The 25,514-nt window shown below is 33.0% G+C and overlaps 1 protein-coding gene across 1 annotated transcript; it reads left to right on the top strand.

The window, feature by feature from the left end:
• The first annotated feature begins 448 nt into the window (after positions 1-448).
• On the top strand, positions 449-8,731 carry LOC105629796 (putative inactive cadmium/zinc-transporting ATPase HMA3). Its single transcript, XM_012211439.4, has 10 exons — positions 449-598; positions 709-948; positions 1,878-2,135; positions 4,066-4,163; positions 5,598-5,853; positions 6,019-6,156; positions 6,248-6,575; positions 6,690-6,892; positions 6,984-7,186; positions 7,305-8,731. The coding sequence occupies exons 2-10, from the start codon at positions 732-734 to the stop codon at positions 8,520-8,522; spliced, it is 2,919 nt and encodes a 972-aa protein (XP_012066829.1). The 5' UTR covers positions 449-598; positions 709-731; the 3' UTR covers positions 8,523-8,731.
• The last annotated feature ends 16,783 nt before the right edge of the window (positions 8,732-25,514 follow it).

The following is a 25,514-nucleotide window of genomic DNA, read 5'->3' as shown; positions in this document are numbered from 1 at the left end:
GATTCTGATACTAATTTCAGTTCAGTATGGTCATAATTGTTAGAGGTCCAGTTCAGTATGGTCATAATTATTAGAGGTCCGATTTGTCTTTTCCATATTGTTTTGAACTGATTTAATTATTTGCTTACCCCCACGGTGAATGATACATCTTAAATTGAATTAAAGAAGTAAACTTGTTTCCATGTTTAAAAATGAATCCGTAATGGTATCTACCACTAAATCAAGGAAAGAAGTATAAGAAATAAAGAAATCCCAGATCGCCATAAGATCACAATTTCTTTGAGCACATATGCTTAAAAATATAACTATAAAGAATTTATGTGGATTCATATGTGGATTCCAAATTCTACACCTTGCTGATTCTCCACTATGCTTCTGTCTCATCCACATTAGAAAGATGAACCCATTTTCCCATTTATTAATAAAATAAAATTCTTTCTTGATTTATTATGCTCTTTTCCTTTTTTTTTTTTTTTTTTTTTGTTGGGGTAAACTTCATTCCATTCTTAAAAGCCAACCTCACCACTCTTCTTATATAGCTTCCCAATGGCTTCCACATTCTATACCATTCTCTAACAAACCTTAAACAAGTGTAGAAGTGAGCAATATTAGCTTTCTCTCCTACCAAGAGTTTGAAACTTCTTTCTTTCTTTTATTTCTTTCTTTTCTTGATTTTTAACATTTCAGAGTTGTGTGCTTTGGTTGCAGAGTTTTGAAGAAGAAAGACAAAAATGGCTGCCCAAGACAAGAACAAGGCAGCCAATAATCACAATAAAAAATTTCAGAAAAGTTATTTTGATGTGTTAGGGCTTTGTTGCTCTTCAGAAGTTCCTTTGATTGAGAATATTCTCAAGTCTCTTGACGGTGTCAAAGAGTACTCTGTTATTGTTCCAACAAGAACTGTTGTTGTTGTTCATGATAATCTCCTTCTATCTCAGCTTCAAATTGGTAAGTTTCCATTTTAGCCACTTCTTTTTTTTCCTAAATCTTTTTTCTTCATTTTCTGAGAAAATATTTTTTTTGGCTTTTGGAGCAAAACTTAAAAATATGATGATCAACACTTCAAAATTATAATTGAAATGCTAAACACATTTTTAACTATTAACTTTTGGTTTTATAAGCAATTAGCGGCCAGTCAACCACTATCCATTGGTGACAGCAAAATATAAACGTTAAATCAAAAGGATTTTTTTTTTTTTTTTATCACAAGTTAAAACGTTAAAACTATTTATTTACCACTAATATTAAAGGAGAAAACGAGTTTAAAAGTGTAGTTTTCGCTCAATATGTGTGTTATTTTCAAAAAATTGAGCTAATTTGACAACTCTAGTTTTTACTCTCATTTCTTATATAAATAAAAAATATAAAAAATTGTAATTTAAACTTGGTGTTGAATCTTTTGGGGATGAAATATATATATATATATATATATATATATATATATATATATATATATATATATATATATATATATATTATAATTATTTATAAAGGCAAAATCTATGATAGTGTAAGCAGGTTGATATGTCAAATTCATTAGGTGGAGTACAGATTTGGTTTTGGTAGTTGTAATAAATATATTGGATGCAAATATTAAAAAGGATTTTGATTTTTTTTGGGAATCCTCTTTAGCTTCCCCTGTTGCATGTCAACAGCTAAAAGCTCATGCCCAAAAGAAGCAGGACATGCTGCTCTACTGCGTGAGCAACCTAATTCACTGATTTTCTAATAAAAACATAAGAATATGAAATATAATAAAAAATTGTTAGAAAAATGGAAAATTTTATAATTTATAGTTTATGATTTAATTAATTAAATATACAAAATTAAATATAATAATTATAAATTTATTTATTTATTTATTTATTAAATGGCAGTTAAGGCTCTGAATCAAGCAAGGCTAGAAGCAAATGTGAGAGTACATGGAGATATAAGTTATCAGAAGAAATGGCCAAGCCCTTTTGCTGTCGCTAGTGGTGTATTGCTTCTGCTCTCGTTGTTGAAGTATGTGTATCATCCTTTACATTGGCTTGCTCTTGGAGCTGTGGCCGTTGGAATCATTCCTATCTTCTTGAAAGCAATTGCTTCGATAAGAAATTTTAGACTTGATACCAACATTCTTGTTCTCATTGCAGGTATTTTACTAATTTTTTTTTTTAATTTTCTCATCTATTTTAAAACTTGAAGAGTGATAAGTTTTCCAGGATTCAGAGCGACTTGATTCTTTAATTTTTCATTTTAAGATCAATAGAATTTAACTAAAATTTTTAATTTTTTTATTGGATTTTTACCTTGTCAAATTAATTAAATTAATCATATATTAGTGAACAATAGTGAGTCCTATATTAAAATTCTAAGTATTTTTGCTAGGGCTAAGCAGTTTTTGATAAAATTTACTGAGTTGAAATAAATATTTTGAAAGATTTGATTTGATTTTTATTTTAATAAGATAAAATCAAATTTTTTTTCAATTGGGTTTGATTTTATTTTATATAATAAACTTTAAAATTAACTGTACCGAATTGAAATTGAATTGAACCAATTTGACTTAGTTTCAATTTAATTTTTTTAAACATTTAATTTATTCAATTCATGCGATTTGTTTCAATTTGAATCTAAACCAATCAACCAACCAAGTGCTCACCCCAAATTTTGCGGTCTGAAATCGGAAGGTTAAATTTTATTTTTCTCTATTCTTCAAAATTTAAATGTAAAATAAACAAAACTAAAAGAGTAATTAACTAGAGGATTACATCTATTTTTTCTTTTTCTTTTTCTTTTTTTTTTTTAAAAAAAGAAGAAACTAGTGGTTACATAAAATGAAATTTTAATTCTTGAATTTTCATTATTCATTTAATTTCTAGTTCTATTCTGGATACATGCTTTTAGAAAACAATTTCAATTGTGTGAATATATCTTTTCCTGACAACTTTCGTTGTTGAGGTATATCTGTTATATAAGCACCGACTTCCTTTTCCTTTTAGGCAAAGTTTTATTTTATTAATTCACGTAAAAGCTTAAAACTTAAAAGAGAAACCTACTGCTACGTTATCCAGACAAGTTTTCCTAAAGTCGTATTATAAATTAATAATATTATATAATAATGGTAATTAATGATAATAATTATTTTGATTAATGGATGATTTGATTATTTTATTTGGGAATTTATCAACTAATTTATGGATATGTTTAGCTAAAAAAAAAAAAAAAAGAAGATATATTTTATGCATTAGTTTGCTTTTCTTTTCTGTTAAAGTTTCATTTCTTCACTCCTTCCCCTTTGCTTTATTTGTGAACGTTTCATCTTCTTTCTTTCTTTTTTTTTTTTTTTTTTTTTTCCATATAAAGAACGAAAGGTTAGCCTTTACGTGTCATAAAGGAGCATTTCTTACTGGGCTTTTTCCTTCGTCTCTTTCTTTATTGTAGCCTTTTTCTTTAATAAAGGCTAGTGATTGCCTTTGATTATTCATCTTTTTGCCCAATTTTTCTGCTAAAAAGTTAAATAATTTTGACAATTTAGTGCTACTGATCAAAAGTTTCTATAAAGAATACCATATCTATATATATATGCTTGCTGTTTTTGATATATATAAGTAAATTTTTTCAGATATAAAATTTATTCTTTAATGGCAGTATATATAGTTTGAACTATGTTGAATTTTACGGAATTAAATTTACAAGTAAAATATATATTCTTTTTTTTGTTTGAAATATAAAAATATAAACTTTCAAAATGAATTTTAATTTTTTGGATAATATAAATGCGATGTGTGTACACACGATGTTAATGAAGATAAAAAGTAAGAATAATGAGAGAATTTTTAGAGATTGTAATGTTTTTATTAGGTTTAGATATAAATATTTATATATTTTTATAGTTATCCTATGTAAGAGACAAAAAATAAATATTGAACGAAAATCTCGAAATTTAATATCATGCGAGAATCTCAGATTTTAAATATATATAATAAATGTTAATCTTTATCCAGCATTACATATTTTGAAATGATCGAGTAAGAGTAACGTTGAGTCAATTTTTAATAATTTCTCTATTACTTTTGACAGTGATAGGGACAGTGGCTTTGAAGGATTATGCGGAAGCAGGAACAATTGTCTTTCTGTTTACCATTGCTGAATGGCTCGAGTCAAGGGCAGGCCACAAGGTATGTTCAGCAACCTACAATATTTATTAGAGATTATGTAAATAATTTTTAGTTAAAATTAAATTATATAATTCTACAACCATTGTGGTTTAATATCACTTTCAATTATAAAAATTTATTTACTATGCAAATTACGATTAAGCCTTTGAAATTGACCGAAATTATTATTTTATTTCAACCATTTGGAGAAATTACAGGGAAGCATTTGAGATTTAGAATTTTTATCTAAAAAGTATAATTTTGGCAGTTAAATACTATACATATTTGAATATTTAGTCCTTTATATCGTAATTATTTAGTCCCTTACATAGTCGCATTTGTTATTAAATTAATATTTCGTCCCTTAAACTGAAAACTTGAAATTTTTGAATGGAAAAACTAAGTAGTTTAAGGAAACAAATTTTTAGACTTTGCAATATCTCATTCACACAATTAGGACAAAAGTATTAATCTTAGTCAAACCTTTTTGAATTTGCCTATAAATAAATACTCAAATAAAGAGCATTTCAAAGCATAGTTTAATGGTAAGTACATTACGACATAACAATAGATCCATGTTCAAATCTCTTTTTTCTAGTGGAAGCTATTAACGGCTATTTTAACTTATGTCACTAGATAATTTGAAGTTATTTAAATTAAAGTAATTTAATATTTCTAGGGTATCAATTACATCACTTAGGCTATGTTTGTTTAGGAGGAAAAATGGCAGTGGAAATTAGTGAACTTAAAGATTCTTTCAAAAGCTCTCGGGTTCGATTTCCACTAAACGCACTTGTCGAGAGAATTGAAAGGCTTTAACTATGATTAAATCCCGAGCCGGATTAGGCGACCCCTGATAATGGGATCCAGATATCGGTAGTTTACACACAAATAAAAAAAAAATTGTTTTTCTGTCAAATGTATTAACAATATTCATTTTCTGTTAATTTCTTGAGGTCATTTTGCATTAATGTACAACATTCTCACTAACTTTAGTTTTTAATTTTATATAGCTGTTTAAATTTTAAAATCTCAATTTAGTTAGTCCCTAAATTATTAAATTTAAATTACATATGTCCTTTTTTTCCTTGAATAACTCATAAAATGGCTTGTTTTTCTGTAAAGATGCTATAGATACTGAAATTGTTGATTTTTTAATTAATAGAAATAAATAAGTGTGTATTGAGACTAATTTCAAAATGGCTTCTTTTTTTTTTTTTTTTTTTTATAAAAAGTTTGTTAACATTTAGAAAAAAAAAAATTGAAAAAAAAAGAGTAATTTTACGAGGAAAATATTTTTCATTGACTAATATTTCTGATCTCCTCAAATGTTATGAAAAACCTAGAAAATCTTCTCAGAAAAAACCAACAATTTAGATAGAAACTAGTATCTAAAATTTTCAAATATTGCATTTGAACAAAAATTTAATTTCTGAAGTATAATTTTTATTTCAGGCTAATGCTGTTATGTCATCGTTGATGAACATAGCTCCTCAAAAAGCAGTAATAGCTGAAACAGGGGAAGAAGTAGATGTTGATGAGGTTAAGTTAAACACTATCGTTGCAGTGAAAGCTGGCGAAATTATACCCATTGATGGGGTAGTTGTAGATGGAAATTCTGAAGTAGATGAAAAAACCTTAACAGGAGAATCATTTCCAGTTCCTAAACTCAAAGATTCTACTGTTTGGGCTGGTACCATCAACCTTAACGGTAATAACTGATAACTGACTCTATTTAATCTAGGATTTGAATTGGGCTCAGAAATTTTTGGGATTAGAATTGGTTTCTAATCTGAACCGGCCAATGACCATTTCTACTTTGAATATATTAAGATTCTGACTTTCTTTGTAGCTAACCAGAATACACAATTTTCAGGTTACGTGAATGTTAAAACTACAGCTTTAGCTGAAGATTGTGTAGTAGCTAAAATGGCAAAGCTAGTAGAAGAAGCTCAAAATAGCAAATCTACTACTCAAAGATTCATAGATAAAATTGCTCAGTATTATACTCCAGGTTATTCATACATTAAATACTGTTTTATTATTTGTAGAATATAATATATTACTAATTACTTGTTATTGATCATTTTTGGTCTGTTTGGCAGCGGTAATAATTATATCAGCTAGCTTGGCAGGTGTTCCTCTGGCATTTAGGGTTGATAACCTTAAGCATTGGCTTCATTTAGCTTTAGTTGTTTTAGTAAGTGCGTGTCCATGTGCTCTCATCCTCTCCACACCAGTCGCAACCTTCTGCGCCCTAACAAAAGCCGCAACCTCTGGTGTTTTGATCAAAGGCGGGGATTATCTTGAAACTCTTTCCAAAATCAAGGTTGTGGCTTTTGACAAGACTGGTACTATCACCAGAGGTGAATTTGTGGTCGTAGAATTCCAATCGCTTTGTCAAGATATAAGCATTGACACATTGCTTTACTGGTAAGAACAAATAAGAACGAGTAAAATCAAGCTATAATTGTAGGGCATCAAGCATTTTTATTAAGGATTTTTATTATCAAGATGGTAAGTAATTTATATGTTTGAATCTTGTAGGGTGTCATGCATTGAGAGTAAATCAAGTCATCCGATGGCAGCTGCTCTTGTTGACTATGGAAGAAGTCTTTCGGTAGAGCCACGTCCTGAGAATGTGGAAGAATTTCAAAATTTTCCTGGAGAAGGAATTCATGGAAAGATTGATGGGAAAGAAATTTATATTGGAAACCGAAAGATGGGTATCAGAGCTGGCTGTGAAAGAAGTAAGAACTGTATGGTGTTATAAATGTATTGGTGTTAGAGATTGTGCCACTAATAATGATTTTACAAATGTATGGTGTTTTGAATTTACAGTTCCTCTGGTAGAAATGGATACAAAGAGTGGGAAGACTATTGGATATGTTTACTCAGGAGCCACTCCTGCTGGAGTTTTCAGCCTCTCCGATGCTTGTAGGACTGGTGTTGCAGAGGCGATCGCAGAGCTTAAGTCACTGAGAATTAAAACCGCTATGCTTACAGGAGATGGTCAAGCAGCAGCAATGCATGCTCAACAACAGGTGCATCTAATTTCTTTTCCTTGCTCAGTTTTCCATAGTTAGTGGATCACTCTAGAACTAGAAAATTAGATTTTTAAGGACATGTAATTCTGAAATTGGGAATGGAATTGGAATGCAGCTAGGAAATGCTCTTGAAATAGTCCATGCAGAACTCCTACCAGAAGACAAGGCAAGAATTATTGAAGCATTTAAAAAGGAAGGGAAAACAGCAATGATAGGAGATGGACTAAATGATGCTCCTGCATTGGCTACAGCTGATATTGGTATCTCTATGGGAATTTCAGGTTCAGCACTGGCAACAGAGACAGCACATGTAATTCTTATGTCAAATGACATTAGAAAAGTGCCAAAAGCAATTCAGCTAGCGAAAAAAGCTCATAAGACAGTAATTCAAAATGTCATTCTGTCGATATCAACAAAATCTGCTATCCTTGCCTTAGCCTTCGCTGGTCATCCACTTATTTGGGCTGCTGTTCTTGCTGATGTTGGTACTTGTCTGCTAGTCATTCTCAACAGCATGTTACTTTTACGCGAAACGCATAAGAAACACAGAGGAAAATGCTGCAACTCAAAATCTGCAGAAAAGATCAAGAAATGTGACAGTCACCACTCGTCTCATCATCATAAGCAATGTTGTGAGCAAAATGTTGAAAGAGCATGTACAACTCATAAATCTCAAAGAGGAAAATGCTGCAAGTCGACATCTGCAGAAAAAATAAAGAAATGTGACAGTAATATCAAGCGTTGCTGTGACAAGAAGGTGGAGAAGCAATGTAGGCCAAGCTGTGCTTCAAAATGTGAGCCTAATGCAAACAATAAGTGCACAGATTCAGCTGAATTGAAGCATTGTAATCATTCGGTTTCTTTAGAATCGAAAAATCAGCAGAAACATTCTTGCTCAGGCTTAAGCACCAGAGAGAAATGCACAAATTCAGTACAAAAGGAAGGCAAATGTAATGAAGGAGAGCATTCTCCCCCCAGTCATTGCATATCTAACCATTCAAACCATTCTACTGATATGGAACCAATCACTCTAAAGAACAGCAAAAATGGTCATTGCCATGATCATCATTGTGGTAAAGACCATGCTAATATTCATGTTGAGGTTGATTCTTTAGAAAACATTGTTGATTCGGGTTTTACTACTCCTCGGCCCAACCAACAAAAGCCAAATTATTGCTCTACTAGTCAAATGGCAGCTGTGCATGTTTGTATGAGCTTAGAGAAGAGAGAAATGGGCGGTTGTTGCAAAAGCTATATGAAGGAATGTTGTGATAAGCATGGACAATTTGCAAGTGGCTTGGGTGGAAGCTTGTCTGAAATTATCATAGAGTAGATATATATATATATATATATAGCCAGCTTCAAAAGATCTTCAGAAGGTTATTTTCATAGTTGATAAGAAGATAGGAAATTTTTGTGAAGTGCAAATGGGATGACCTGATTAAGAATAATCAATGAATCAAATGGAGACATTTGCATTAACATTACAAATGTATATATACTTGTATTCAATCAAATATTATAGAGTTTGTGTTTCCTTAATTTTTTTCTTTCACCAATGCATTTTTTTCATTGTTAGAAATTTCAATGTGGGAGATCATCTACTGTGGGGCTATTTTGATTTGGGAAAATGGACTGAACAAATATAGTCTAAGGATAAGAATATTTATGTTGAGCTCAATTAGATCTAGCTATATAAAATTCTTTATGAACAAGCTAGGTTCCTTCATCCTTAAACCTAATTTTGGCTAGTAACATTTAAAGTCACACAATATTTGTGTAAGGAGGAAGAAAAGTAATTGGGAAATCAGATGCAATTACACTCCAGTAAACATGTAAAAGCATAGGAGAATAATTCAATACAAGTACAAATTATATTGATGTATACATAGCTAAAGAGATATATAAATATATAGTGTAAGAACCCACGATGCGGGCTGTCTGTCTTTTATTACACGTCATCAAAAGCGGGGCCTACATATGCAAAGTCAGCAATCCAGTGAGAGGAATCGGCCAAAAGCACTTGATTGCATTTTTTTAAAACATTTAGGAACCCAATTTAAAAAAGTTTTTCGATCAAGCACTCATATAGAAAAATTAAAGAATTTAGGCACTAAAAGTTTCAATATCTCGAAAGGAAAAAAAAAAAGGATAGCTTAGTTCAAAATTATACTGTTTTGATAAAGAAGGGAGTTCAACAATATTTTTTTTCCCTTTCAAATTTCTTTACTTAAGTCTAAAATTACATTATATAAAACATTCTTATTTTCAATTTTTTTTAAAATTTATTTAATTAATAATATTTAAATAAAATAAAATAAACCATAATTAATTTGATTATTTTGCATTAAATTGCAAAGTTAAAGAATTTTAGTTGTCATATGAGTATAAACATTTTTTAAGTTGTTTAAAATAAATTTATTAGGATTTTTTAATTAACATTAATTTTTTAGAAAAAGGCGGCCTAAAACTGAATTTCCATCATTTTCTTAGAAAAAAGGGCAATTAATTATTTGGTCCCTAAGATTTGATGAAATTATTTAAGTAGTCCCTACATCTGAGACAAATATTCAGCGTGTCTTTGAGGCTTGATTCCATCATTCTAAATAGTTCATCCATCTGATTTTGTGCGCTTTTGCCATTAAAATAACTCAAAAAGTAAGAGAGAGATGAGATGAGTTTTTAGAAATGACAAAAGTTGCCCTTGGCAACTCTATTTCTCCTACCTTCTTTCTTCTTCCTTCGTTTCTTCTTTTCTTTCTTCTTCCTTTGATTTTTTTTTTCTTCTTTTTCATATTTTAATCATTTGTATTCTCACTGATAAGAGCCTTTTTCTTGCCTTCTCTTCTTCTTCCTTCCTTTCTTTTTTATTTTTTATTTTTTTATTTTGTGTTTTTGATGATCGGGTATAAAACAAAGAAAAGTTGATAGAAAAGAAGAAAAAATACAGAGTATAATGGAAGAAAGAAACTTGTATTAAACAAGAAACTTTGAGAAAGTGATGATCTTTCCTTCAGATTACCATACTTATTTATCGCACAAATCTGACTAATTTTCCACAAAATTCTCCACTACTGATTTTACTCACCAAAAGAATAGAAACAAACTCTGAATAAGTCTCAGAGAAGATTTGGTAACTTATTGACTAAATAAAGTGGCAATAAACTAAATAAAACAAATTTAATTTAATGTGTAGTAAGCTGCACTAATTTTTGACACTCCCCCTTAGTGCAAGCTTACTATCAATAACTCCTAGAGCATCTCAAAATGACAGAAACTTAGGCTTCATCAAAGCCGTGTGAATACATCAACAACTTGAGCGTCGGTACGAACACTAGTTAGCTCAATTTCTTCAGTCAAGACCTTGTCACGAATAAAATGATGACGGACTTCAATATGCTTTGTTCTTGCGTGAAATATTGGATTTGAGGCTAACTTAACTGCACTCTCATTGTCACACTTGATTTGCACAGCATAATCAACTTGGTGTAACATATCTACAACCAACCTTTTCAACCAAACACATTCTTGTGCAGCCATGGTTGCTGCCACATATTCTGCTTCTGTGCTAGATAGAGCCACAACATCCTGCTTCTTGCTACTCCAAGAAATCACTGCTGGACCACTATTAAAACAATAGCCTGAGGTTGAGTGACGATCATTTGCATCCCCTACCCAATCTGCGTCAGTGAATCCACTTAATAAAAATTTTTCACTTCTCTTGTACCAAAGCCCATGATTAGGAGACCCTTTGACATAACGCAATATTCTTTTTGCAACATCTAAATGAGTAGTTCTTGGATTCTGCATAAATTGAGAAACAACAGACACAGAGTATGGAATTTTTGGTCTTGTGATGGTTAAGTAAATTAGACACCCAACAAGTTGCCGAAATTTCTTGGCATCTTTCAATGGCTTCCCATCAACTTTTTGTAACTTAAGATTGGGTTCCATTGGAGTAGCCATTTCCTTCGACTTCCCTATACTGAAACGCTCCAAGAGGCTCTTTGCTTTTTGAGAAACAATATAACCCAGGTTTGATTTTTCCACTTCTAAACGAAGAAAACATCCAATTTCCCCCAGATTTTTCATCTCAAAACGAATAGACAAGTCATTTCTCAAGTTAGAAATATCAAGTTCATTATCTCCAGTTATAATTATATCATCAACGTATAATAATGCTAGGAGGTGTAGATTTGATTCTAATTTTATGCATAAAGTAGAATCTGAAACTGAAAATCTAAAACCACAAAAGATGAGATATTGAGAAATTTTACCATACCACGCTCTTGGCGCTTGCTTTAAGCCATAGAGCACTTTCTTCAAACGACACACATAATTTAGAAATTGTTTAGACACAAAACTAATGGGCAGCTCCATAAACACTTCACGATCCAAATCACCGTAAAGAAATGCGTTCTTTACATCATGCTGCCATATTTTCCAACCTTTAAATGCAACAGGAGAAATTAGTGTCCTCACCGCTGTCATCTTTTGCAACCAGGCTGAATGTCTCCTCATTATTCAACCCATAATTTTGAGCGAAACCACGAGCAACAAGATGAGCTTTAAATTTGTCAACGATGCCATCCAATTTTTTCTTTAACCGAAAAACCCATTTGCAGGTGACTGGCTCACGTTTTTCTGGTTTAAGAACCAACTCCCAAGTCTCATTCTTGTGTAAAGCTTCAATCTCTTCTTACATTGCTTTTTGCTAATTAGGACAGCTTTTTGCTTCATCATAACTTGTTGGTTCTTCTGAAGTTAAAGCCCCTAAAAAGAAAATATGAAGTAACAGAACAATTATTAAGTTCCACCTCATAATCTTTGAGGTAATTTGGATGTCTTTTCTCCCTCCTCGATCTTCTTACCACATGTTGCTCACTAACATCTCCTTCAACATCATTTTGAGCTGGGGGTTCATACTCTATTTCTTCATTAAAAGGTGCCTGAACAATTTCTTCGAGAAATAGATGCTCCAAATTAACATGATCATCATCAAGAACAACCATTTGAACAGAAAATAAAGATTAGATTTCATTAAACATCACATCTCTAGAAGTAGTAAATTTCTTTGTTTGTAAATCCATACACCTCCAACCTTTCCTATGAGAGTCATAGCCAACAAGCATGCATTTTCTTGCTTTTGGGTCAAGTTTGGTTCTATTAAATTTGGGAACATGGACATAACAAATGGAACCAAATACCTGAAAGTACTTTACATTTGGCTTCTCACCATATACAATCTCAAAGGAAGATTTTTGTGTACCTGGCCAAGAAGGTAGCCTGTTAACTACATGACATGCACATTGAATAGCTTCTACCCATAACTCTCGAGGAAGGTTTTTGTCATGCAGCCATGAAAGATAAATTGAAGTAGGATAGCCAAGCTTCCTTTCAGCAAAACCGTTCTGCTGACGAGTGTCCAGACAGGTCATTTGCTGAGGAATACCATTGTCGTGACAATATTGAAAGAAATCATCCGACATGAACTACCCACCTATGTCACTCTGAAGACATTTTATTTTCTTCCCAAATTCTTTTTCAACAGTCTCTTTGAACTCCACAAGTTTAGATAGAGCTTCACTTTTCTCTTTCAAAAATTTCACCCAAGTGAATCTTAAGTGGACATGCACTAACACCATAACATAACGATGTCCACTGTAACTTGATGTTCTCGTTGGTCCCATCAAATCCATATGGACCAGCTCAAACAATGAAGATTTCTGATTTGACATCCTGTTGAAAGGAAGACGATGAGATTTGACATATTGGCAACCTTGACAAATTACATCTTCACGAACATTCTTTAGAGCTGGCAAACCATCTACTAGCCTGTGTGAAGAGATTTGTTGCAACAATTGATAGCCTATATGACCTAACCGAGCTTGCCAAATTACAGCATTATCAGTTTGCCTTGTTTTCTTCACATAAGCTTCTCCAGTAAAAATAACATCAGCTAATATTTCTTTCACATTATCAAGAACTTTTACATCTTTTAGGCCAAACAAGACATATTTTCCAGAATCAGTAATTTGAGGAACAAAAACTAAGTTTTTAGTCAAACCTGGATCATGATAAACATCATCTATCTTTACACCTTTCGTACCGGCAACGTCAATCATCACAGCCCCTTCGCTTGCTACTGGATGAGTAGAATCATTGGTCGTGACAATGACCCGATCTCCATGGTGTTCCTGCATCTCTGAGAACAAGGTGTCATTGTCTATAACATAGTTAGAACAACCAGAATCTACGATCCACCCTTCCCTCTATTTATTGGCATAATTAACAAAGTTTGAGTTGCTATCATTCAATAGCCTCAATAGAAAAGCATTGTTCCCATTTGAGTTGATTATGTTCTCCGCTTGTGGATGCAGCATTGGCCTTAACAAGCTTTTCCCTACAATCTTTCCTGATATGCCCAGGCTTTCCACATCTGTAGCATGTGACGGATTTCTTTTCTTATGAATTGACACCTTTTTCTTCATTTGAATCACCTTTTTCTGCACCTTTTTCTACACGTTCTTCTTTGGTATTTTTGTTCCCAGATGAATTCTTCTTATTTGGCTTTCCTTTTGAAAAAAGAATAGCATCTGACTCAAAACTCTTTACCATTTGCTTTGCAAGAGCTTCTTGATTAAAGAGCAAATTATCTAAATCTTCAACAGAAGGTTGTTGTGACCATCCTTGAATAGAAGTAATAAAAGGCCCATACTCCTTTTTCAAGCCGCGAATAAGAAAGCGACATAGACGGGATTCACTAATTTTCTCATCCTTATCTATTTCTGAAATTTCAGCACAAATATTTTTAACTCATAAAAAATATTCTAAAATTGATATACCTCCCTGTTTTAACATTGCCAATTCATTTTCCAGGAGTTGCAGCCTTGCTATATTTGTTTTGTTAAACACCTTTTCAAGTGTTTCCTAAACTTCTCTTGGAGAATTTACATCACTAACGTAATCAATGTGCTCTTTGCTGATTGACGTTCTCAAAGCATAGAGAGCCTTCCCACACTTGATCTTCCTCTTCCATCGTAATTTGGCATTCTCAGGAATTTCTGCAAGAATTTCAGTATCAGTACCAGCCACCAATTCCCAAAAATCATGTCCTTGAAGGTACGCCTCCATACACATTCTCCAGTACTTGTAATTGCTGCCAGCAAGTTTCTCCATCCCATACTGTGTATTTCCATTATTTGCCATCTCCATCATTGCAAACAACAAAACTTTTCTTTATCCACTAAAACTAAGTTGAATAGTCTGGCTCTGATACCATAAAATAAGAAAGGTTGACAGAAAAGAAGAAAAAATACAAAGTATAATGGAAGAAAGAAACTTGTATTAAATAAGAAACTTTGCGAAAGTAATGATCTTTCCTTCAGATTACAATACTTATTCATAGCACAAATCTAACTAATTTTCCACAAAATTCTCCATTACTGATTTTACTCACCAAAAGAATAGAAACAAACTCTGAACAAGTCTCAGAGAAGATTTGGTAACTTATTGACTAAATAAAGTGGCAATAAACTAAATAAAACAAATTTAATTTAATGTGCACTAAGTTGCACTAATTTTTGACAGGGTACCCATCTCGCGCCACCCATAATATGTTTTACCAACATTATTCGTCTCCATTTATTTTGAAATGTTTTATTTGCAAACCCTACTCCTCCAAGCTCTTCACTAATTTCCCCACCTGTGTGTATTTTGAAATGTTGAGATGGGTGTTCTCTCTTCTCTCTTTATATATATATATATATATATATATATATATATATATATATATATATATATATATATATATATATATATATCTCTTTCTCTCTTTTCTTTTTGGTGGTCTAGGTGTGGGTGTGAGGATTGTTGGGGAAGGAAGAGTGCTTGAGCAAGTTATTGGGATAGATGCTCTAAGCAAGATCCCTGAAAATGGAAATATACCCATGTCTACTTTTCTGTTTGGGTATCTTGATATATATAGAAAGATTGCCCTGGTTATTGATTTTCCAACTACTATAAATTTTTTTATAATTTTTATTACCACAAATTGTTTTTTAATTTTTATTGAATTCGTGTGATTGTGTAAGAAAAAGAACAGATGAAAAAGCTTTTAGAGCTTTGCTTACTGAAAAATTAGCTTTCTTGGAAGAGACAAGAGAGGGGCCATAGAGGAGAGGGAGAGTTGTGACTTTCATCTTATCCAGGGGTATTTTCATCCTTCATTAAGAGTTAACGACAAAAAACCTATAAAATGGATGGAGGGACTACTTAGGATAATGGAATCAAACCTTGAGGACGTGCTGAATATTTATTTCAAACGCGGGGATTACTTAAATAATTTCATCAAACCTCAGGGACTAAATAATTAATTTCCCTAGAAAAAATAATGTGTATATCACTAGAACAGTATCAGAATCATGACCTGATTCATTTATTGAATTTCTTATTCAAGGTAGAAATGATATTTGATTATTCGAAAAATCATGGGAAGATATTTCAAGCAAAAATCTATATATGAGCTAATTCAACATAACTAGTTACTCATGAACAAAATAATCATGATAAAGAATGTTAATCAGGAAACAACACCTTCAAACAATTGTGAATAATAAGCAAATAAGTCAAGCTCAACATGATTATCGAGTTTATTTAAATGCTATTAATTGTGTTTGGTTTCTTTTAAAAAAAGACTTCTATGGATGTGATAAATTCTATGATGCTTTAAATTGGGGGAATTTTTAAAAACTTTAAAATTTCTTGGCGAGCATAATAAAGATATTAGAAGAGTTTGATAATCTTAAAACTTTAATCTTAAAAGAGAATGAAAGTGCATTTTATTTTTATTGTTTTGCTTGCTAATTACAGTTAGCATTTATTACGGTTGTAAAAAAATCAAGTGTCTATTACTTTTTTATTTACTTTGTGAATAAATATTGTGAATGTTGTAAACAGATAGTTGCTTATATGTATTTCATGCTTGAATCCAATTAATTTATTCATTGCTTATGATAAGGAAAAATTGTTTCGTCTTGCTTAGTTTTATTTATTGAGTTCTCGGTCCAACTTAGTGCTCTTGATAATCAATTAGAGAGATACATCATTGATATGAAATCTAATTGTGAGTTCTCAAATGTGATAGAAATCGGTGATATTGTGAGGAAAATGATAAAGGGAAAAAAAAAACATATTTTTTATCTATTAGTTTACAAGCTTATAACTTTGATTTTGATCTTACATATTATAACTGCATCTTTGAAAGAGCATTTTGTGCTATGAAAATTGGAAAGAATCAGTTACGTAATAGAATTGAAGATCAATGGATGGTTAATTGTTTGATCACTTATATTGAAAAAGTTAATAATGATATGGTTATGCAACGTTATCAAACCATGAAGACTTATTGAGAACAATGTAATTTTATTTTATTTTATAATTTTTATTAATGTAAATGATATTAAAATTTAATATTAATTAGCTAATTAATTGGAATTTTTATACACTATATTATAAGTCATTTTATTTTTTATGAAAAAAAAAATTAAAAGTTTGCCCTCCCGATTGTAAGTCCTAGCTTCGTCCCTTTTTGGGTTGTGTATTTTAGGTCTTCTAAAGTTGTGGGTGTTACACCTAACATCTTCCTTGGAACATATCTAACTTCCTTACACGGATCACTTGGATCACTGGTAATGCAGACCATTGTAATGTGTTAGACGTGTTGCATATCCAATTGTATTATTCTGGTGTATTTTCTAAGATTCCCTTGAATGATGATTCCTTTTTCAAATTAGATTATCAATAAAGATGTTTGGCTAGTGCCATTAATAATTTTGAGCAATGTTATATGGCTCATGCTGAGCCTATCACAATAAGGATCAACAAGAATCTATACATATAGAATGTCCATATTGCTCTTAACCTTTTTTTTTTTTTTTTTGTGTGACTGAAAATTTGAATTTGAAAATTATTCTCTCCTATTTTAATAATGGTAAACTGACAAAATCACAAGCCCCAAATATAGCTTGCTTTAAACACTCTCTCTCCTCTCACATCCCTAACCCCCAAAATATTTTCACCCAACAAAGGCTCTCATCTTCTTCCACAGACGTCATTGGAAAATTGGGGAATTTCTGGATTGCATAGTTTTAATTTCTTACTGAACTGCTCTTTGCTTCAAGCTCTAGCTCTGGCTTTGGCGTCACCGGTTCAAATGCCAGGTCGGTGAGTAATAAATATAAAAGTGAAGAATGAATATTGTCTCTATTATTCCCAGTAAACAAGTGTTTAAATACAAAGAGAATAAATTGAATTCCTTAGCAGTAGGAATCAGTAACAAACTAATCCTATCATAACAACTCAATCTCAACATAATCAAAAACAAATAATACAAAGTCAAAGATATGGGAAGAGGTACAGATATACTGCTAATATGCCCCCCTCAAATTAAATAGAGAGGACTAATGTTTAACTTGTTTAGATGACGACAAATCGCAGCGGATGACAAGGGCTTAGTCAAAGTATCGGCTACTTGATTTGCAGAATGGACATGTGAAACAGTAAGCAGTTTCCGATGAACTTGATCACGAAGATAATGAAAATCCACTGCTAAATGCTTCATACGACTGTGAAACACATGATTCTCACATAAATAAGTGACACTTATGTTATCACAATAAATAACAGGTGCCGTAGAAAGTCTGATGCCCATTTCAAATAGGAGATTGTGAACCCAAGTGGTTTCAGATACAGCACTCGCAACAGCACGATACTCAGCCTCCGTGTAGGACCTCGCAATTGTTGTTTGCTTTTTAGAAGACCAACTGATCAGATTATTTCCAAAGAATTGAATGTAGCCAGTGGTTGAGACACGATCATTAATATCGCCGGCCCAATCTGCGTCAGAATACATGTGAAGTGACAGAGATTTGCTTTTCTTCAGACAAAGGCCATAGCGAAGAGTACCATTAAGATATCTTAGAACCCGTTTGACAGCTTTCCAATGAATAGTAGATGGAGCATGCACAAACTGGGAAAGCTTGTTCACTGCAAAGCAAATATCGGGATGGGTAAAACTAAGATATTGAGGTTTACCGACAACTTGTTGATATTTAGTGGCATCAACAGGCAAGGAACCATCAGAAACTAAAAGAACTGCAGAGGAGCTCATAGGAGTAGCAGCTGGTTTGGATTCCTGCATGTTGGTTGTGTGAAGTAAATTAGCAATATAAGTTGCTTGAGACAAGTAGAGACAATCTTTCTGCCGCAACACTTCCACACCAAGGAAATACTGCAAATTACCCAGATCTTTAATAGAAAAATGACTCGCAATGGAATCAATTGTACTCTGAATGCCAGAAACTGAACTTCCTGTAACAATGAGATCATCGACATATACAAGTACAAAAATAACAACAGAAGCCGTACGGCTTATAAATAGAGAACAATCCGATTCAGATTTGGCAAAACCCAAAGAGATAAGATGATTTTTAAGAGCAGTATACCACGCACAAGGAGCCTGCTTTAGCCCATAAATAGCTTTGCGAAGCAAACAAATGTGAGAGGGAAACTTAGAATTCTCAAAACCCAGAGGTTGTGTCATGTAGACTTCCTCATCAAGATTGCCTTGAAGAAAGGCATTATTGACGTCTAATTGACGCAAAGGCCAATTATATTGAACTGCAAGAGACAACACCAATCTGACAGTGGTTGGCTTGACCACAGGACTGAACGTCGAATGATAATCGATGCCTAGGCGTTGCGTGAACCCTTTGGCAACTAACCGTGCTTTAAACCTGTCAACAAAACCATCAGATTTTCATTTAATCCTATATAACCATTTGCAAGCAACAATATTCTTAGAGGGATCATATGGAACAAGTTCCCAAGTTTGATTTTTCATTAATGCATCATACTCTACTTGCATAGCTGTCCGCCATTCTGGGTTTTTGTTGGCTTGGGCAAAGGTATTGGGTGGGGGAGCAGGTAAAACTTGTGCCATGTAGTCAAAGATTTTCTTAGGTTTGTAAATTTGATTTTGGGAACGTGTAACAACGTGAGAGGGAGGAGGTTGTGGTATTGCTGCAGGTAAATTTGAAGAGATGGGAGCAGGGATAGGTTGAGAGGATGGTTCACGAGTAGGTATGGGTGAAGGTATAGGTGGAGATGGGTCAGGTGTATGTATGAGTGGAGATACCAGTGGAGATGGTGTTGTCACAGCAGCTGTTGTGGCACGATCGGAGTTCCCAGAATCACAAGTGGGCACAGTTTCAGAGTTTTGGGTGTTGGAAGTCACAGGGGAAGGAAGCACGGGTATAGGACAAGGTAAAGGTTGAGTGGAAACGGGATTAACAGAAGAGGATTCCTGATGTAAGGTGGGAGAGTGAGATTGGGTTAAGTCAAACCAATTGAGAGACTGATTAGATTTAGAAGTGGAGCCAATAGAGAACATGGACTTGTATGGGAAAATATGTTCAATAAACCGGACATCACAAGACAAATAAATTTTTGAATTGAGAGGATCAAAACATTGATGATAGTAGTGGGACAGCGAAAAACCTAAGTAAACACATGGTGTAGATCTTGGAGCTAGTTTATTAGGAGAATAAGGTTTTAGCCATGGGTAACATAAACATCCAAAGGTTTTTAGGGACAAGTAATCGGGTTGTTTTTGAAATAACATTTCATAGGGAGAATGATTGGCTAAAGTATGAGTGGGCATTCTGTTGATTAGATAAATGGCATGATGACATGCAAAGGACCAAAGGTTGGATGGAAGAGATGCTTCATAGAGTAATGTTCGGGTAGTTTCAATAATATGGCGGTGTGGGCGTTCAGTAGTGGCAACCCGTTGTGGAGTATATGGAGGGGATTTCAAATGTTCTATTACATGTAGGTTAAGGTATGAATCAAGAGCCTGAAATTCACCACCACCATCAGTATAAAAGGAGAGAATTTTGAAATTGAAATGTCTTTCAACTAAAGGATGAAATTTTTGAAAAATTGATGTCACCTCATTTTTTTATTTTAACGTGTAAAGCCAAACATATTTGGTATATTGATCAACAAAGATGCAATAATATAATTTTTTGTCAAGTGGGAGAGGGACCCCATAAATCACTAAAAATAGTTTGGAAAGGCGTTGAACTTGTCAATGTAAGTTGAGAAAATGGTTGCCTATGAGCTTTATTAGAATGACATGACTTACAAAAAGATAATTTGTCTTGAAGTGAAACAGGAATAGAAAATTTATTTAAAATAAGATGCAGAACTCTATCATGAGGATGACCGAGTCTACGATGCCAGGTTTCAAGAGAATTAGTGGAGGTTGCTGTGTGAGCTGTAGGAAAGAGTAGGACAAGGGAGTTTTTGGCCACTCGTATAATCCATTATTACTCCGACCGTGCATCAACGGCTTCCTGGTTGCAAGATCCTTGACAACAAAATCAGAAGGAAAAAATTCAACTGAGATTAAATTGTCTTGACAAAATTTATTAACAGAAATTAAATTTGTTTGAATTTTAGGAGCACAAATGGTATTAGACAGCTGGAAAGCTTTGTTAGATGCATATAAATGAATAGAACCAGTGTGTGTAATTGGGATTTTGTTACCATCACCCATTGCTACTTCTTCAAAACCACTGTATTCAGGCATGTCCTGAGGATCAGCAGTGATATGATGGGTGGCACCGGAGTCGAGGACCCATGGTTTGTCTGACATTTGAGAGGCTGAAACAAAATTAGCTCTGGCTTGAAGATGATTATGTGATCTGCTGCGACACACAGATGCAGTGTGACCATATTTGTTGCATAATTGACAAGTGACTCCATTGTAAGAAGTGTTAGAGGATGGTGGACGTCAAGTTGGTTGTTGAGTTGGTTATTGATTTGGTCTGTTTGGACGCCACCGGTTTGGCTGGAAGTTGGAAGGTTGCTGAGTATTATTAGAAAAACGCCGATTGGATCGACCATTGCGAGCAGTGTATGTAGCTTGATTAGCTACAACTGTGGGAATAGCTGAGGAGACTGATTTTACTTCACTTTGAAGACAAAGTTCATGGTCTAGAAGTTTTTCACAAAGTTCTGGGTACTCAATCGGGACACTCCTGTTGCGAATTGCAGCTGCTACTTCTCGATAATTTGATTTTAGACCACTGAGAATTTTAATAGTAAGCTCAGGTTTCGCCATTGGAGAACCTGTAGCAGCAAGTTCATCGGCAATTTCACAAATTTTATGAAGATATTCGGTGATACTTTTGTCATCTTTTTGTATACGACCGAGTTGATCGCGCAAGCTATAAATGCATGTATGACTTTTGTTGGCATAGGTGTTGTGAAGAATTGTCCATGCTTGAGCAGAGTTGGAAGCATTACCAACAATGGAGGCAATGGTTGGATCAACAGAGGCCATCATTGCTTGATGAATGAGGCGATCCTATCGTAACCATAAACGATATGCTAGGTTGGGTTGAGAGGTGTTATCTTGAGTGATTGTTTTTGGAGGAGACGGTGTGGTGTCATCAAGATGACCAGCAAGGTCATGGCCATCAAGAAGAAGAGTTAATTGAGTTTTCCAGGTGGAGAAATTGGAACTGCCTTTAAGCTTAATAGGCAATTGAGCAGTAGGGTTGAACTGGATTATTTGATGGGTGAGGTTGCAAGTAATGTTATCAGAATTTAGAATGTTTGCCATGGGAATAATTGTGTGAAAAGAAAAAAAAAATATATGAATCAAAGACTCTTTTGAGTTATGAGAGCTCTGATACCATAATAAATATAAAAGTGAAGAATGAATATTGTCTCTATTATTCCCAGTAAACAAGCGTTTAAATACAAAGAGAATAAACTGAATTCCTTAGCAGTAGGAATCAGTAACAAACTAATCCTATCATAACAACTCAATCTCAACATAATCAAAAACAAATAATACAAAGTCAAAGATATGGGAAGAGGTACAGATATACTGCTAATAGTGAGCTGATGGCACTCACAATTATTAGCTAGTTGTCATTTCTTTTTTTTTAAATATAATTTTTCTTAATTTCATATTCCCCTCTCTCTCTCTCTCTCTCTCTCTCTCTCCCCCCTGTTAAATACTTGTCCTTTTTTTTTAATTTTCCATTTCCTTTTCTTTTTTCCTTGAGTAATTCTATCTCACATTACTTTTTTAGAATTTTTATGTTATTTCTTTGGAGTCCTTTAGGAGAATGAATAATTGACCCGTGAAATCTTTCACTCACAATCTGTGACCATATTGTGCAAACAACTGGTTTGAACTTTTTAGGCAAAAACTTTCATCAATCTGTAATTGCTTTGTGTATATTATTAGTATATGAACGACTATATATGTTTATAAAGGTTGTTTTACTTGTAATATGGTACACAGGTTTTGCTTTAATTAAATGGGTTATAATTATTATCATCTCAAACTGAATCAATTTATGTTTTTGTTCTTCTCAGAAGCCATGACAAGCTAGTTTGGTTTCATAATGCATTTTGAGTTACTCTTGGTTGCTATTCTGTAATTTGCTCCTAATTGATATGGGGGATAGAAAGAATATTTCAATAGGACAGGACAATGTCTTTTGCTGGCTTTTCACACACACAGGAGATAGGACACTTGGAAAATGAGAGAAAAGGACTCCCAATTTGTATTATTTGGGGGGGGGGGCGCATTTTATTTGGTTTGGACATATCTGATTCTGAGTGTGAGATGTAGTTTGGGGAGTTGGATGACATGATAGCCTATTTTAATATGAACAGCTTAAAAAAAGTTTCACAATAACTAAAAGTTATATCTTCACAAGTACCCTTCTCCTCATGTCACGTGTGTAACAAGCAGACTACACTCTTTTTACATGCAAGTGAAAAATCTGCATTCACGTTATACAACACAAGAAAATTACTTTTTCCCCTTCTATAATGCACCATGCACCATTTCCCACCCAAATTCAAGAAGAGGCATTGCTATAATTCAACAAGCCAAGATTCTTGTTGATTCTTATTGTGCCTGGCTCAGCATGAGTCAAATATCTTTATTGAATAATTTTTTAGTTAGATGAGAGATATTAAATTTGAATTTGAAACTTACTCTCTCTCTCCTACTTTAATGATGGGAATCTAACACAACTTTAATCGATGGAGAGAAAAAGAAATTTTAAATTTAAAAAATTTACATTCTCTCTTTTAATGTAATGATGACTATCTAACATGAAAAAATGAATTATTTGATAGGAGCTATAATTATTAAGCAATTTTTTTTTCTTTTCATCTTCCTTGGTTATGGCCTATGTTGGCCAGAAATATATTTTCTTTTTCAATCTTCATTGGTTAGTGGAAAATAGGTGAAAAAAAAAAAAAAAAAGAGGAAAAAAATGGCATGGAGAGGAAGTACACCCCTGTCCCCATGCTAGGTAGAACACTCACATACCATCTAAACCAATACTCCTCATCCAATTTTATCATGTCTCGAAATAATAATATCTAATATGTTACCTTTCATGGAAGAGACGTGAGATGGAGTTGATTTTAAAAGAAGAATTAATATGAATGGGATGAAGGTAATTAATAATTAATACAATATTCTACTCCAATTAATAATTGATATGAATGGGATGAAGGTAATTACAAATTTGTAATTTGTAATTGACCTTCTAACTTGCATGAACGTCAGTCCTTTAAACCAGTTTTAGGAATAATAAGCTCATAATGTGACGTTATTAATTCATATTGTCAATTTATATCTCCGGCCAGCTTCCACATTTCAAATAATTCATAGCTCGGGCCTTTAGCTTTTCTCATACCATTAACGTCATCCATAATATAGGCAAACTGGTCTATTCATACTTTTAGAGAGTCAACTAGAAAATTCACAGGTTTATTGAACAGCACACTAAGAACTTTTACATGATAAATTGTAATATATGACTCCCCATCTGCGGAGCTCAATAAACAGACGTGAGTGTATTTTATACACATTGTTTTATTTTCTTAACATTACTCAGAAAATTACAATTGTAACTCTGCGGAGAAGAAAGGAGAGCTTATCTGAACCAAAATAGTGTCTACCTCCTGGAAAAAATTTAAGGAAGGAGGTGAGTTTCACAAACTCAATAAATATTAATAAATAATGCATAACTCAAACAGTCATACAGGATGCTTTCCATATTTATTACGACGAACACTCATCCAGTCATGCGCATGTTACAACATCAGTATTCATAAATAATATCACCTTCAAGTGATCACATCAAATGAAGATTGGTCAATGGCATCATAAATCCCCTGACAAGTCGTCCTTAAATATGGTTTGTCCTCTCATACGTGTACACTAGGGAGCCGACCGCATACATGGCCAACTGATTTGTTCTTCACTTGACTAGTCCTCACATTGTTTTTTCTTTCTCTCTTTCTTTTCCATTTCCAACAAGAGGCCAACCTGTGGTTTTTCTAAATCTTTCATATCATATTTATTAGGTGCACACCGACTCTGATCTCCCATACCCGGCCAACGGTCCCAGACCGTCCTTACAATCTCATGGTGCCCACTTCATCCTAATTCCACCCGCAAACAAGGCACAGAATAGCCACATCACAAATAATCAACTCACATAATATAGTAAATCTCATAGGAGATCAATAGGCACATATGAATGTAATTATGGAGTATATATAAATATATAATTCTTATATGCTTATAATATTATAATTTATATGATGATCATAATGTAAATAATATTATTTTGATAATATAGTATTAAAATAGTGAAGGTTGGGTATCAGTTGTATATATATATTTATAAGATACGAAATGGTCAATGCATGTCTACAAATGATGATATGCATCATTTATTATTACTCACGGTGATAAAAGAAAGAGCAAGCCTTCATTTGGATTTTGACTAGCAGAAGCGGTAGACAAACTCGGACGATCTATATAAAACACAAATATAAAGAAAAGACTACATTAAACATATGACTTTTCTTAAATAAGAAATTATATGATTAATCTAAATCTTATCAACATTTTTGACAGCATTTTTCCTAAAAAAAGGACTTTCCATACGTTCAAGTACCAACCATTTAGTATACTTTTCAATTACTACTCCAACAGCCCATCCTTCGGGCAATCAATAATTTCAATATCCAGCCACCATAAATAACAATTTTATAATCCACTCTTAACTTATAGATTAAAATAATCTCTCAATCTAATCCTAGTAAATCCATATATACTTCAATACGATGTACTTTCTTAACCAGGGACAATAAAATCTCTTATACATATAAGTATAAACAATCCTTTATTTAATTAACTTTACTCGAA

Source organism: Jatropha curcas, chromosome 8, assembly GCF_041381405.1.
Source record: "Jatropha curcas cultivar XTBG-Jc1 chromosome 8, XTBG_Jcur_1.0, whole genome shotgun sequence".
In the NCBI taxonomy this organism is placed as follows: Eukaryota; Viridiplantae; Streptophyta; class Magnoliopsida; order Malpighiales; family Euphorbiaceae; genus Jatropha; species Jatropha curcas.
The sequence above is the reverse complement of the archived record's forward strand: the minus strand, read 5'-3'. Positions and strand labels throughout refer to the sequence as shown.

Excerpts from the sequence above, each read along its gene's own strand:
- LOC105629796 (XM_012211439.4), top strand. The coding sequence starts at position 732 with ATGGCTGCCCAAGACAAGAACAAGGCAGCCAATAATCACAATAAAAAA. Across the intron at positions 2,136-4,065 it reads CATTCTTGTTCTCATTGCAG|TGATAGGGACAGTGGCTTTG; the intron begins GTATTTTACTAA and ends TACTTTTGACAG. Across the intron at positions 7,187-7,304 it reads CAATGCATGCTCAACAACAG|CTAGGAAATGCTCTTGAAAT; the intron begins GTGCATCTAATT and ends ATTGGAATGCAG.